Below are 15,786 nucleotides of genomic sequence, written 5' to 3'. Positions count from 1 at the left end.
CGGTCCATAAAAATTTCTTACGGATATGGTAAAACTACCTAGCTATTCCCGCAGGGTATGTATCACTTGTCAATACCGATATGGTAGAGTCGTATATGAATAACGCTTGGTATCAGTTTAATACTGGATTTCTAAGAATGTAAGATTATTGCGCTGCTTTTATCATGTATTAATTTGCGATAAAAGTGTTCATCTTTAAAAATAAGAATGGAAAATTGGTTACTGAGATTCTTTGAGGTTTTTCGACGCCGATTTTAATTACCGAGAAAAAATACTTCGTGACACTACCGGTAGATATCAATTTTCCTACGAATTCTTTGAATATTTTAATACTAGTAAAAAATATGTACCGACTTTAATAACTTAAATATGCAGTGCATATTAGTCAAGTAGCATATTTAGTTAAGTTATTTATTTTTCGAAATATGAGTATGGTAGATATTCGCCAAAAGAATCGATTAGTTGACCTGATGGAGTGTTTAACTAAAATAGTGGTCACGCAGAAGTATTATTTATATAAGGTTTATTTTTTTTATTTTTTTCCCGAAAATATCTCTATTAATTTCGTAATTTCCAAATAATTCGGAATTTAAAATCCATTCTTTCAGACCGTTTTTGCATCCTAGTACCTATTTAACCTATAATCCTAAAGTCCTATGGTTAATAATTTGATTTGGCTTTAATATCATACAAAATTGAATAAGTAGAGGAAACTTTTCAAGAAAAAATGAATTCAAATTTTTTTGGCTTTTAATAAGTGTGTCAAGTCTCAAAATTGGTATATGTAAGTTGAACGGGATAGGAAGAGCCCTCTAATGGTATGTATAGTTTGACGTGGTGAATGACGTGTCACCTTTCTCATTTTTTACTTTATGAAACTGGGCTGTTCCTTTTCCAACTCATTCCAGAAGTAGCAACCTGTGAATCAAGGTGTGTAATTGGCTTGTATGTGAATGTCTAAATTTCCTAATAATTCGAAATAGTAAAGATTGGATATTTTGTGACATATTTAACTCATTGTGTTCTCGCTTGTTTATTTGAGTTCCTCATAAAGTCAGTCAGTCAGGGCAATAGGTCATATTTAAAAGTCACCGTCCAGTGCACAGTATTTAGAGATTTCCCCGTCCAGTGGGCGGATCCCAAATCTCACATATTTTGGTGACCTCGACGTGATGGTGTTGAAATACTGTCTCCTCATCAACGACGGAGGACATTGGACGTGACTTGACCAGTGGATATCGTGGTGGAAAGACAAGGAGTACTTGGGGGCGTTTCCCGACGACGACAACTCGACGGGTAGCGGTCGCCCAAGGACCGCTTGAATTTGTGGTGTACCGGAGCCCTTAGTCCGGACACTTCAGGTCAATATTTGTTCCTGATTCAATTTTTACAGGCAAATATTAACTTTTTTCGTTTGTCTTTTCCTTTCCTTTCTTCTTAACATGACGTCCAAGATTCGTAGCGCGTGGAGGACGAAGGCTACTACCTATTGCAGACAAGCAACAGAAGAGTTTAAGAAGCTTGCGCCTAACAAGAAATGGCTGAAGATACTAAAGCTAAAGTTGGAGGAGGTTCGCATCAAATTACAAGCCATTGAAGAGACCAGTATGAATGAAACGACCACCAGTGGGGATGGTGAGGATGAAAAGTATGAAGAGTACGATGAAAAAATCCTCTGTTGCATTGCCGACATTGAAGAAGAGTGTCAACCAGACCCGCAACAAGCGCAGCAACAACAAATGGGTGGTGCTGGCGGCGGTGGAGCGGCGATGGGCGGTGCGGGTGCGACCAGCAGCAGCTCATACTACTTTCCCAGGCTGAAGTTGAGGGAGTTTTCTGGCGAGTTGACTGAATGGCTGGGGTTTTGGGATTCATTCAAGATTGTACATGATGACAAGGGATTGGACGATGTGAGAAAGTTCCAGTTCCTACTGGGGTGCATGGTACCAGGGTCCAAGGCAAAGGAAGTTGTGGAATCCTACCCGATGAATGCTGCAAATTACGCAAAGGCGGTGGAGGCCCTGAGATCAAACTTTGGCAAGGAGAAACTGCTACAGTTGGTATATGTAAGAGAGCTCTTATCTATGAGTAATGGGAGGAATGGGCATGAATCTTTATCAAGTTTGTTTAACAAATTGAAATCGAGATATGAGGCCTTACAGACTTTAGGAGTTACCACACAGCAGGCGTCGATATTTCTGTATGCCATTGTGGAATCATGCTTATCAGAAGATGTGTTAACTGCCTGGCAGAGATCGTCCGATTTTGGTAGGGATGGGAGCAAGGAGCGACCACCCAAGACCGATATGGATTATTTGATGGATTTCCTGCAGAGAGAAGTGGAAAATGAAGTGCAGCGAAATATGGCCAGGTCAGGATATGGTGAAACGAGTGCAACACCAAAGTCGTCGAGTGAAAAAGGGCACCATCGTGAAAGGAGAGACACTCCAAGTACGGCAGCGAATCTCTTCGGTGGTGCAGTCCATGACGGAAAGCAGCAGTGTTTGTTCTGCAAAAAGGGTCATCCTTCGGCAAAGTGTTGGAAGGCGCAGAGAATGAGCCTAGAAGAAAGGCAACATTTGGTTCGTAATTGCGGTGTTTGTTTTTCTTGTCTTCAGGGTGGACATTTGGCAAAGTCGTGCAAAGCTGGGGTCCAGTGTTCTCTGTGCACAAAGAGGGGTCATCTCGCGCTGATGTGTAGGCTCGGGAGTGACAAGAAGACTGATGAGGGGCCTGATGCTAATGTGGCAGCCCATATGGTCAGTCAATCTGTGACGAAGGATGTGCAACTTTACACCCTCAACGTGAAACTGAGGGGAAAGCGAGGCATTGTGGATGCAAGACTCTTATTCGATAGCGGATGTCAAAGGAGCTATGTTAAGAAGTCGACAGTGGCCAAATTGGGAATCAGTGCTGTGGGGCGAGAAGAATTTCGCAAGGCGCTGTTCGGTGGCCAACTAACTGAGGTCAAGTCGCATAATCGGTATAAGCTTGAATTACTGAATGTTGATGGACAGAGACCGATGTCATTGGAATTTCTTGAGGAGGACACGATATGTGCAAAGATTGGTCGTGTCCCACCAGGCCCAGGGATTGCGGAGCTGGCCAAGAAGAAGGTCACAGTAGGGGACGTGGGTCATGGTTCTGCTGAAATTGATTTGCTGATAGGTGGAGATCAATTTGGACAGCTACTCACCAACAAAGTTATCCAGTTAGAGTGCGGCTTGACGGCGATAGAGACAAGTCTTGGGTGGACAGTCGGTGGTCGTGTGCCGGTGGTGAGTGAATCAAGTGCGATGGTCGTAACTTGTCTTTCTGTGAATGAGCTACAGGTTAGTCAATTGTGGGACCTGGATGCTATTGGGATACGTGATGTCGTAAAACAAAAGCAGAATGTGAAGAAGTGGCGAAACAACACTTTCAAGAGAATGTCACGAAAGATGATGATGGGCGTTTCTGTGTCGCTCTGCCTTGGAAAAATGGGGAGCAGAAGATGTCGTCCAATCGTGTCGTGGCTGAGAAGAGGTTGGAGTCGGCTACTAAAAATTTGGTGAAGGAAGGGTACTTGGAAAAGTACAACAAGGTGTTCAGAGATTGGGAAATGGATGGCGTTATAGAGGCAGTGAAAGAAGAATCCTGCGACAACGCTCATTATCTTCCCCACCGTGCCGTTATTAAGCCTGAGAGTGCCACCACACCAGTTCGACCCGTGTTTGATGGGTCATGCAAGTTCGGAAGGAACCCGTCGCTCAACGATTTACTTGAGGTCGGTCCTAACTTATTGGAATCAGTGCCATCAATTCTGTTGCGTTTTAGGAGAGGTCGCTTCGGTGTCACCGCGGACATAAGGAAAGCGTTCCTTATGGTGGGAGTGCGCGAAAGGGATCGTGACTACCTCCGCTTCCTATGGTGGGAGGACATTAGCAAACGGGATGTCTACAAAATTTATCGACATAAGCGGGTGGTTTTTGGGGTCAACTCGAGTCCATTTTTGCTCGGTGCAGCCATCAATCATCAATTGGAAGCTAAAGCCGATGAATTTCCATCAACTTGTGAAATATTGCGAGAGTCTTTCTATGTGGATAATTTGGTCTGCTCCGTGGATTCAAAAGAAGATCAAGACCGTGTCGTGTCTCAAGCTACATCGATCATGGGCGAGGTGAAGATGGAGCTAACGCAGTGGGGGATTAGCCTTGGCGGCTTGACCAGAGGGGCGACTCTCCCCTGTGAAAGCTCCCTTAAAGTCCTCGGCATGAAGTGGGACACGGCAGAGGATTGTCTGACGTTAGACATTCCAGAATTTGACATGGGCAGAACAGTGACAAAGAGGACAGTTTTAGCAGACCCCGCAAGAATATTCGACCCACTCGGTTTGGTATGTGCAGTAATGGTGCTGCCTAAAATCATTCTACAGAAGTCGTGGAAAGATAAGACAGGTTGGGATGAAGCACTAGGAAAAGCAGAAGAAAGTGAGTATGTCAATTGGCTGAAGCAGTTGCCAATGTTAAGTATGTTGAAGATCCCTCGCCATCATTTTGCTGGATGTGACCGGCCGGAGGGAGGAGAAATTCATGCGTTCAGTGATGCAAGCTACCGTGCCTACGCTGCAGTCATTTTTATAAGGTTTAAAATTGGAAAAGATATTGTGGTAAAGTTGTTGCAGGCGAGGAGCAGAGTTGCGCCGATGCAAAAGATAACCATACCTCGTCTCGAACTGTTGGGATGCTACATCACCGCTAATTTGACAATAGAGTTGAAGAAATCGTTGCAATATGAGAACATGCCCACATTCTTCTGGAGTGATTCCACCACCGCGTTGGCGTGGATCAAGAGGAACGACGAGCTAGGAACATTTGTTGGGAACCGGGTGTCATCTATTCTGGAGAGCACAGTTGCCGAGCAGTGGAGACACGTCCCGGGCAAGATGAACCCAGCCGACCTCCCGTCAAGAGGTTGTGGGGCGGCTGAATTCATTCGGTCCAGATGGTGGGAGGGACCGAATTGGTTATGTAAGAGCAAGAGCGAATGGCCAAATCAGAACGTGAAGGCGGACGAGAATGAAGTCGCTATCGAACTGAGGAGGAAAATCGTGTCGACAATGCCAAGCGTTAGTAATTCATGCTGGTATAAATTTTCTAATGTCTACTCTAGAAATGTGAAAGCCGTGGCCTGGATTTGCCGATTTGTGAAGTGGCTTCAGAAAGGGCGGCCCAAGGAGATAGACCTTCCTAAATACATCACAGTGGAGGAGTTCAAGGACGCGGAGATCAAAGTACTCCGTCTCATTCAGAAAGAGTCGTTTCCCAATTCAGATATCATCAATAGAAATGTGGTGGAGCGTGACGACAACGATTTGATTCGTGTGAGGACTGCTGTCATGAGGCGGAAAGATCACTCAGCGTTTCGTTTTCCCGTTTTGTTGCCTCATAATCATCCAATTATAGAGACACTGGTGATGGAAGTTCACATGGAGAATTGTCATGGTGGAGTCCAGGTTGTGCAGTCCATATTACGTGAGAGATTCTGGCTCATCAAGGGGAGGATGACCGTGAGAGCCATTCTGAGAAGATGCGTGAAATGCCGTAGATTTCGAGCGAAGGCCACTCGACCACCACCAATTGCGTTGCCAGAAGATCGTGTCAAGGATTCAAGAGTGTTCCAGACTACAGGTGTCGATTTGTGTGGCCCATTATTCTTGAAAAATGGGAAGAAAGTCTGGGTGGTATTATTCACTTGTGCGGTTTATCGAGCGGTGCACCTGGAATTGGTCACCTCGTTGTCAACTGAATGTTTTTTGGATGTGTTTCAGTTGTTTGTTGACAGGAGAGGAAAACCGGAGACAGTTTACTCAGATAATGGGACCAATTTCCATGGCGCTGTAAACCTGTGGGGAAAGCTCTACTGGTAACGAATTGTAGCGGAGACCAGCTCCAAACCGATTAATTGGAGATTTTCGCCTCCCACCGCAGCGTGGTGGGGAGGATTCTGGGAACGCCTGGTCCAGTCAGTTAAGGACCTACTTAAACGAATGCTGGGAAGTGCCAAGTTGTCAGAAACCAAGTTAAGGGTGTGCCTGACGTCGGTGGAACGAGTCGTGAATTCCCGTCCACTCACAACTGTTAGCGAGGACTCGAACGACCTCGTCCCACTCACCCCTGCGATGTTCCTTATTGGTGAGGCTAGCACTGACTGTCCTGAAGCCGAGTTGATTTCGACAAGCTGGTTTCGAGAAGTCTACGCAAAGAAGAAATCTGTGAAAGAAGAGCTACAGTCCCGTTTCCGGAAGGAATATTTAAGTCAGCTCCTTCAACGTGCTAAGACTCTCAAACACGTTCCTATCAAAGTGGGGGATGTAGTGTTTCTTGGGAGTGATGACAAGAAACGACAGTCATGGCCACTTGGACTTGTGGTGAAAGTAATTCCGGGTGAAGATGGAATCGTCCGTACTGTTCGAGTCAAAACCGAGTATGGAGAGAAAGTTCGTCCAGTCGGTCGCCTGTATCCAACTGAAATCAGTGCGGTTTCAGAGGTAACAGCGGAAGTTAAATCAATTGCAAAGAAAGTCAAGATGATCCAACAACAACAAGACGAAACTGATCAATGTGAACCTGATAAGCAAGTTAGAACGAGATTCGGCCGAATTGTGAATCGACCTAAATTATTTCAGCCATAAATTGTTTTGTATGAATTTGATAATGAAATGTGTGTCGTGTATGTATTTATCTTGACTATGATTAATTAGGCAATTAATGTGGGAGTTATGTCAAGTCTCAAAATTGGTATATGTAAGTTGAACGGGATAGGAAGAGCCCTCTAATGGTATGTATAGTTTGACGTGGTGAATGACGTGTCACCTTTCTCATTTTTTACTTTATGAAACTGGGCTGTTCCTTTTCCAACTCATTCCAGAAGTAGCAACCTGTGAATCAAGGTGTGTAATTGGCTTGTATGTGAATGTCTAAATTTCCTAATAATTCGAAATAGTAAAGATTGGATATTTTGTGACATATTTAACTCATTGTGTTCTCGCTTGTTTATTTGAGTTCCTCATAAAGTCAGTCAGTCAGGGCAATAGGTCATATTTAAAAGTCACCGTCCAGTGCACAGTATTTAGAGATTTCCCCGTCCAGTGGGCGGATCCCAAATCTCACAAAGTGAAAGTTAGTCACAAAATCTTCCACAATAATGAAGAGGAGTAAGTCTCTTGTCTAAATTTCATGCATGCATTTATTATTCGACACTTTCAGATCACGTTATAATAAATACATTTTTAACTTTAGTTATAACCTAACAAAAAAAATATTTAAAACAAAATTTAATTTGCGATCATGGAATAGTTGATAAAAAAATGCGTGGTGAATAAAATTACTTTCTTCTCATGTCGCACAGGATATTAAACACTCGGAATTATCTAGTAATTTGTTCAGTGAGTAGCTCATCTAGGTTTATTTTACTAAAAATATAAGCATTCATACACAATAAATATAAATACACTTAACATAAGTTGGTAACAAAACCGTCACTGTTTGTGGTCAATATGACACCCAACTATTTATTAATTTATTTCATACAATGAAACATCCCAGATAATTGGGTCATTACGTTTCAAGGATAGACACGTTGGTATCGATTTACCACCGAATGTTCACAAAACCTTCCTCGGAACTTGAAATGGACATCGTCCGGTTAAAAGTTAACCGGAATTACTTAGAACAGGGAACAATTTTGAAACTTGTGGAAATTATTGTTACCTTCCGGTAGCAAATCATCACCAACGTAGATGAGCTTGCCTACTGACGAAATGATGACGATTTTCGACTACTCGGTGATGATGTTATCACCGGTTTTTGTAGCGTAATAATAACTTCTGTAAATTGTAAAGTTTAGACGACTTTATGTACAATGTTATAATAATCAAATTTCTAAAATTAAAATAGATCGCTTAAACAAGCTGCCTTGTGCAAAGTTTTTTGATACAAATAAAAAATTTAATGAAAATATGAAACTTTATTTCTGTAGACGCATGTCATAAAAATCGGAAAAATCTGCAAATCTGTGCAGACAATTGTTACCCTATTTTAAATTAATTTGCATGGATTACTTCTAATTTCTTAAACATTTAATAAAATTGATGAGTTTGTGAAATAATTTTTACGAAATAAATAAATAAATAAATATGAAAAAAATCCTATTGTTTTCCAAAAAAAAACGTTTTGCGAAATCTTGCAAACTATGCAAGTGATTACTAATTTGCGAGATATGCGAACGCATAAAACTTCCAATCCAAGGTTTATTACAAATCTATCTATTGCAAATTTTTTAACTTGACAGGCTCAAAATGTTTTGAATGACGTAGTAACATAACATAACTTAAACAATCAATACTATAGTCATTTCACGTCATGGATTTTGCATTTCAGAATTTCAAGCTGTTTTCTTTTTCTGGGTAAAATTTTCCTCCACTTTCTCCAATTGTGTCTGGTAAAAGTTGGCAGGTCTTAAAAAATGTGACCAATTGTTAAAAGAAATTTTCTCTCCCGGAAACATAAAAGTGCGAAAGGAAACGGAAGACAATTTAAAAAATGTATGATGCAGAGCTTAAGTTCTGCTTTCACCATTTGTGAAAATGTTTACAAAATAGGGACAGACAGTTAAAGACGTAGGAAAACATATGGCCCAGTAAATTAAAATGGAATACAATGCTTTGAAAATAATTTGAGAATGTGTGAGCATAATGTTTTCTGCAAACGTGGCCAAACACGAGAAAATTAGGAGCCATGCCTAATGGCAAACTTTCTCCGAAAAAACGTTAGAGAGAAAACCGAGCAAGTTGTGTCAAAGTTCAGGTTACGACGATTTGAGGCAGCATATGCAGATTTTTAATTTCACCCTACCCCGATTCAATGTCTTTAAATGTTAAATGTGCATTTCTAACATCAAAGTTTTGAGATAAATGCAGCTTTCCATATTTTAATGTAAATTTAATTTTTGGTACTACCAAACCATCGATTTAAAAAAAATAGAGAATGTGAGGAAATATATTTCGTACATGAATGAATTTGCAATTTTTACTAATCGATCGATTTGCAATACTAAAAATTAACGTGTAAGCGGTATGAAATTCATGCTCATGCATTTTTCGTTATCATAGACGTCACAGAGCGAAAAATTCCAAACAAATTTGGTGAAATGTGACAAAAGATCACATGAGGAGTCAAAAATAGAAACTTATGCCATCATGTTACAAAGCATAAGAATGTTTACGCGTGTGAAACGACGTAAACAGCTTATCGGACGAGTTTATCTTATAAAAAAATGTGGCGAGATTCACGGCAGACACGAGATTTGGAAAAGTCCAATCTTGTCAACGAATGGAATCAGCCCGCTTGAAAAAATTACATGCTAATTAAAACGATATCAATTAATTTAACTCAACACTATCAGTATTTGTATAAATTCGACTTGAACTTGGACAAAATCGTCAGACGCGAACTTATCATTGAATCCACAGGATTCTTCTTCTTCAGGTAATGCATGTTCATAAAACTTGATATTTAATTTTTGAATAGATAGTTATTGCTAATATTGAATTTAATGATTCTATTGAATTTATTAATTCTATTGAATTTAAATCATTTTTACAGAAAAAAAACACACTTTTTAAGTAATTTAGTAAAGATTAGGTATGATTTCAGCTTCCCACGTTAATTTGTTTTACGCAGTTTGTAAATTTGAACGGATTAATAATAAAATTTCCAAACTTGTTTTCCTGAATTTCTTGCAAGCAGAAAACTTTGTTAACTACAAAATTTGCAGTGCAAAATTTATGCTGCAAAGCGTTTGCTACTTTGACGTACGAATCAAAGTGCGCAAAAATTGCTGCACAAAATCTTCACCAATTTAACGATCTTCTAATTGTCATAACTACCGAAGTCTCTCAAAACTTATACAATTTTCTCAATTTTCATCCATTTAACAATCTAATTTTCCTTGAGTTCAATTCTCGCAAAATTTCAAATTTCAAAATTTTTCTAATTTCCAGCCACCACCACCACCATGTCGCCCAAACCCTTCGCCGTAATCGTTACCCTTACCCTCGCCATCTTCACCACCGGCGTCATCTCCGCTCCAGAATATGGCGAAATTTGCAACAGTATTATCCAGTGTAACAGATATTCCGAAATTTACGACCAGAGCGTTATTTGCATGCTTCGCAAGGCCACCAACCCGGACGGATTATGCTCCACGGTCGCCGTGGCGGGAGGAAGATGTCAATGCGCGCGGAACTGCGGGCCATTCTACGATTATCATGATGACGGCGAATTTTTACCGGAGGAAGGTCGCTGCGTCGGATTTGTGGGGTCACTCTGCTACCCTGGCTATGCTAACGATTGCGTCGAAAACGCCTATTGTCCAAATAATAATTGGCACTGTAAAAACCAAGCTATCACCTACCCGGAGTATAGTGTCTTTACGAATATTTAATTGTGCTTTGCTCGTTGGAATTAAAGAAGGTGACTGAGTGAATATACGATTATTTTATCTACTTAAACTGGATTTTATTTCCAACAAATTACTAATTGTCAACACAATTCAGAGCTCTGCACTAACACGAGTTGATTGGTGACTTACTATTAACAAATTAATCGTGGACATCAATTACAAAGAATTAACAATTCTTACTCTTGATTTCCTACCACGACGACTAAATCCAAAATGTCTGACTTTGACAACGACTAAAACTCGACTGTGTAGATTTCTTCTACCTACTTACTTACTACGACTTATAACAAAGAGACCCAAAATCCCACCCTGACGTCACCATGGCAACCACCACCACGTCACGGGGCAATCTTACACGCATATTCAACAATTTACAAAAATACATAAAACAATTTCATAAATACATCATTTTACATTTAACAGGCACTGCGTTTGCACATTGGGATTCGAAACTGGGCCGGATGGCAAGCATTGTGTCGCTATTAAAGTATAAAAAGATGCAATTTTTTCGGTTAAATTTCTGAACAATAAATTAACTTGATTTATAAGATGAAGCTTTATTTGTTAGTAATATTACTAACAAATAGTTAGTATTTACTAACTTCGCATTGATACGGATATAATTTCGAAGAAAACCTACTGGGATTTTGGATTTTAAAATATCACACATTTACAACATAGACTTCAAAGTATGACAATTTATTAGTGACCATTTTAAATTTATCATCCCAAAAATATACATGTTCGAGTAAAAGTATTTGTCAAGCAGTGAAAATCCAATCTAAAGAAGGTTCATGAAGCAATCTGCTTATCCAATTGCTTAGAAAATTAAAATCCTGAGAATGTGGTAAATATTTGAAAAAAATCAAATTTTTGAAATTGAAATTTTTTTAGAATTAATTTTTTTAGATCTTGTGGCTAGTTAATTTTTTTAGTAGGTATTACACAAAAATGAGCAAGGAGTTTTAAAGGAACTTCTGTTTTAAGTGAATACTTGGTATTTCAGTGTGTAAATCCAAAACAAATGTAAATTTGAGCTTAGAATTAGTTCATTTTTTTGCAGTTCTACAATTTACCTGTCATTTACGAATACTTTTATGTTCACTTAAATAATTCAGCTTTCAGAAAGAAAAGTACATATTTTATTTTCTAACTTTTAGAAATAAAATAAAATAAAGTAAATTTTAAATTCATAAAAATATTTCATCTATGGTGAGTGTCGTCACAAAAATCTTTTTTTAATCGGCGAGGCAGATTAATAGTTGACAACATGCAGATCAACAAATCCAGATAAATTTCGTGCATATTTGTAGGTACACCAATTTTGAAACTGCTTGCCCTTGTGCAATTTGTTGAGAAATTTTACCTTGGTCCTAAATATTTTAATAATTAATATTTAATTTTAACTAACAATAAGCGTTTAGTGAATTTAATTAAGTTGGCTGCTTTTATTTACCTGATGGCGAATTTCTCCGTCTCTTCCTTTCTGATAATAAGTACCACAAGATTAAAGTGACCACTGTAACAATGGCCAAAGTTTGGAAGGAGATCTGCGGCAAAATCTGTAAAAAAAAGTTTACATTTCATAAGAAACTTTTAATTTGTTATTTTTTAAGTTTTCCAACAAAAGGTTTCTCATTTTGTATTTCAGTTGCTAATTTAGTTTTTTTAACGGTTACAATTTTTAAGTAAAAATTCAGAAACCTTGAAAATCAGTGTATGCTTTACGGGTTTTGTAACAAATTTGAATAATTTTACACGAAACAATTTAATTTTGCTGCGTTCATAAGGCAGAATTATAATTTTTTTAAACGAGTAACGCAACTGGGTCCGAATGATATTCTTAAAACAAATATTCAGACGTATTTAATTTCTTTAAAAAAGGCAAGATTAAATAAAAACTAAGAAAATTTTATGATTGCAAAATGTTGCATTATTTTGAAATAGTAAGTTTGTTTTTCAATAAGAGATTTCATCTTTCGCTTTTTTAATGAATTTTATAATACAATTAAAAATTCGTATTTATTTTTTCGACGAGACTGAACATTAAGAATATTGCAGCATTTATAAATATTGAATTATTTTGTTTGCATTGTTTCAAAATTATAAAATGCATTAAATTACAAAATCCATGCAGCTTAAAAATTTTGGGCAAAACAATATGTCCAATCCAAACGACACTTTCATCTTTGCATTAAAAACCGAATGCAATTTCTTAATATTCCAAAATCGGCGTTTGGATCGATCAAAAGAATTATAAACACACGGTTAAAAATCTGGTAGAGTTATATATCGTGCTGGTATTGATTTGGTAATAATTTCCTACCGGATTGGTAGTAAATTGTTCCTGAGTGATAAATTTTTCATTACCACAACATTACTGAACCGTAATTCCCGTTAATACCAGTGCCGGTAGAGTCACATATGTACTCCGGTCGGTAATGATTTAATACCAGTTTTCTAAGACTTCAGTAAAATATCCATTATTTCAAAAATATTAAGCTTACAGATTTTAGAGGTCTCCGTAACGAATTACGATCCATATTAGTACGATTTTAGGTTCTGTTGGAGCAGAACGATGTGAGCTGAATGACAACGACTAAATTAGTGCATGATGTGATGCAGCACTCTTTACGAAACTGGAATAATTTACGCACTAAATAATAATCATAAAAAAATATTGAACGGTTGTGTATGCTCTTAAGTAAACAGAACTATAGCAAAAATATGAAATCTTCCAGCCATTACGGCTTCCGTTGTTCTTAAAAAGTTTGAAGCAATGCACAGATTTTGAGGAAATAATGCTCGTACTGATTAAAGGGGGGGGGGGACGAGATAAAATATTAAGGAAATTCACACAGTCATTAAGAAATTATAAATTTATTGAATAATTTTAAATTTTTTTACAAAAAATAAAACAATACAATACAACAATAAAACAATAAAACGACATCCGTGATTTGAGTAAGTAAGTTTACAAAAAAAACCGGAAGCTTATTTTCTTTAGAAATGTTTGTCAAAGTTTGCAAGTTTACAAAATTTTCCGATTTTTTATCTTACCGAAGACTAAACTGCCTTTTTTAATAACTAAATTATTTAGTGCGCAGAGAAATTAAAGCAAAACTTGTAGTTCAATAATGACAGGATATATTCAGACAACGATGCGGATGGCAGTATGCAGAAAGGTATCAAAAAAGTGCTAAATTAGCACTGCTAAATACACTGCTAATTACACAGAGACTTGTAAAATAGAAAGTATATTGCACTTGCACGTTTACATAGTATAATTATTGATCCAAGGACGGATTAATGCATTAATAACGTCATTATAATGAAGCTATTTCCTTCCATAACATATGCACAAAAAAGGAGATGTGTTTAATGCTTTAAATACACGGCGTGACATAATGAGACAATTTGTGTATTAGTAACTTGTAAAATGCTTACGTTTTGTAAAATAATTTTACAAACTTTTACAAAATAAAAAGACGCCCTTGATCGGTGTAAGTGTACAAAAATTTGGGAGCTAATTTTCCTCCTAAATAATAATAAAATTTTGAAGAGTTTGTAAGTTTACAGAATTTATGGATTTTACAATGCTACCAAGACCTGCGTGAATTGCATTTATACGTAGAAAATAGGATTGTAGTGTGTTTAAAACCTCAAATTTGTAACATATATCGAGTGAAAATGAAGTTCAAGATGTAAATCAGTGTATAGGCAGATTTGTAAACTGGATGAATTCTTTGTTCTTAGTAAGTTTACAAACTTTACAATTTTACAACTTGCTTATTTTTTATTAAGGTTTTAACAGCTTGCTCTTTTCAGGCTTGTTTTATCTATAACATATAGAACCAGAATAATCTATGCAAATCAATCACTGCATTCATGTAAATGAATACACACATTTTTAAAAATAAATAATCATGAACTAAACTTAACTTTGTAAAAAAATGCCTGTGTTGTTTATGTATGGCTTACAAGCCATTAAATACAATATGTCTATATTATTATTAATTTTAAGGTTTTAAAGATGCTTGAATTAGCAATGTGGATCGAGAAATATTGTAAAATAAGTCTTAATACGACTTCATAATTTAATCTAAATTGCTGTCAAATTGGGTAATGCAATTTGGAAATAAATATCTCAGAAAGTTTTATTTATTCGTCCAGTTTTCAAATTTTATGATTGTTTGAATTTGTGATGTCGTTTTTTATGCACTTTGTTTGTATGGAAAATGATTACATATCTGAGTTTCAAATTGTATTTAATCTTGTTAAGAACGTTAGTTTAATTTTTATTAAACAGTATTATAAAGACGTGTTTAGTATTAAGTTTCGTACTAAATTAAACTGAATTAAAAGCCGTTATGTATATTTTTCGCTAATCAAGTTGCTCAATAATAAATAGATTTTTACACAAAATTTTAGGTTATTTACGTTATTTGAAATTTCGTGTAATCATACTCCATATTGTCCTCACATTTGTCCATGAGGGGTCATCTTTTTTATACAAGTATCGTTATTTTTAAAAAAAATCTGACGAACTGTATTTCAAAAACTAACCCACCAAACTTACGCAAATTTTCCCATGATGTAAATACGCCAACATATTTATCGATTTTAACAGTTTAGTTTATTTTAACAGTTTAAGTAACATTTAGTGTATTTACACGTCGCCGTTACAGAATTAAATATTTAATCAAGTTGTACCGTTATTTTTTAAGGTCAAGCCAATTATATGATGCAATTAACGCAGTCCTTGGTAACTTTGTAAAATCTGTAAATTTTACAAATATTTCTGAGCAAAATTAGCTCACAAATGTTTGTAAACTTGCTTAGATCAAGGACATCTCTTTATTTTGTAAAAGTTTGCAAAATTATTTTACAAACCTTACGAATTTTACAAGTTACAAATGACTGCGTGAATATATTTCCTATTTCTAGCATTTCCAGATTACTGGTTTCGAATTTTCTGAATTTCTTATTTGCTGATAAATATTTGCACATTTTAACATTCCGAATACTGCACTTTGCTCAGAGGGGGATGCATTAATTCTAATTCTTCGGAAGTCTCGACAGGGTGAAAATGCAGGCAAGAATGAAACAAGAAAAGTTTGATTGGCTCGAAACTCCAGGCAATTTTCTCCTCAAGGGACTAACGCAGGCTCTGCATTTGTGGAACAAATAGTTTGGTTCGTTTACGTAAGCCATGAGGGAGACAAGGGCTAATACCTCACTTAATTAGTAACAGAGAATGAGACGTGTCTTGTTTATTCGGAA

At 37.1% G+C, this 15,786-nt stretch overlaps 1 protein-coding gene and 2 long non-coding RNA genes across 3 annotated transcripts; 2 read left to right on the top strand and 1 right to left on the bottom strand.

The window, feature by feature from the left end:
- The first annotated feature begins 1,442 nt into the window (after positions 1-1,442).
- Positions 1,443-5,045, top strand: LOC110856386. Its single transcript, XM_035857007.1, has 3 exons — positions 1,443-3,291; positions 3,393-4,919; positions 4,984-5,045. Exons 1-3 carry the CDS (start codon positions 1,443-1,445, stop codon positions 5,043-5,045), a joined length of 3,438 nt encoding a protein of 1,145 aa, XP_035712900.1.
- Positions 5,046-11,616: 6,571 nt separating this feature from the next.
- On the bottom strand, positions 11,617-13,108 carry LOC110856319. The gene is made up of 3 exons (XR_002548566.2): positions 13,011-13,108; positions 11,960-12,065; positions 11,617-11,876 (listed from the first exon to the last, which is right to left on the bottom strand). It is a non-coding gene; the product is annotated as an uncharacterized LOC110856319 (long non-coding RNA).
- Positions 13,109-13,906: 798 nt separating this feature from the next.
- LOC118437687 lies at positions 13,907-14,928 on the top strand. Its single transcript, XR_004836283.1, has 2 exons — positions 13,907-14,258; positions 14,332-14,928. It is a non-coding gene; the product is annotated as an uncharacterized LOC118437687 (long non-coding RNA).
- The last annotated feature ends 858 nt before the right edge of the window (positions 14,929-15,786 follow it).

Source organism: Folsomia candida, unplaced genomic scaffold (genome assembly GCF_002217175.1).
Source record: "Folsomia candida strain VU population unplaced genomic scaffold, ASM221717v1 Fcan01_Sc015, whole genome shotgun sequence".
In the NCBI taxonomy this organism is placed as follows: Eukaryota; Metazoa; Arthropoda; class Collembola; order Entomobryomorpha; family Isotomidae; genus Folsomia; species Folsomia candida.
The sequence above is the reverse complement of the archived record's forward strand: the minus strand, read 5'-3'. Positions and strand labels throughout refer to the sequence as shown.

Coding starts and splice junctions, on each gene's coding strand:
- LOC110856386 (XM_035857007.1), top strand. CDS start 1,443: ATGACGTCCAAGATTCGTAGCGCGTGGAGGACGAAGGCTACTACCTAT. Junction 3,292..3,392: donor GCCGGTGGTGAGTGAATCAA/GTGCGATGGTCG, acceptor AAACAAAAGCAG/AATGTGAAGAAGTGGCGAAA. Junction 4,920..4,983: donor GCAGTGGAGACACGTCCCGG/GCAAGATGAACC, acceptor CATTCGGTCCAG/ATGGTGGGAGGGACCGAATT.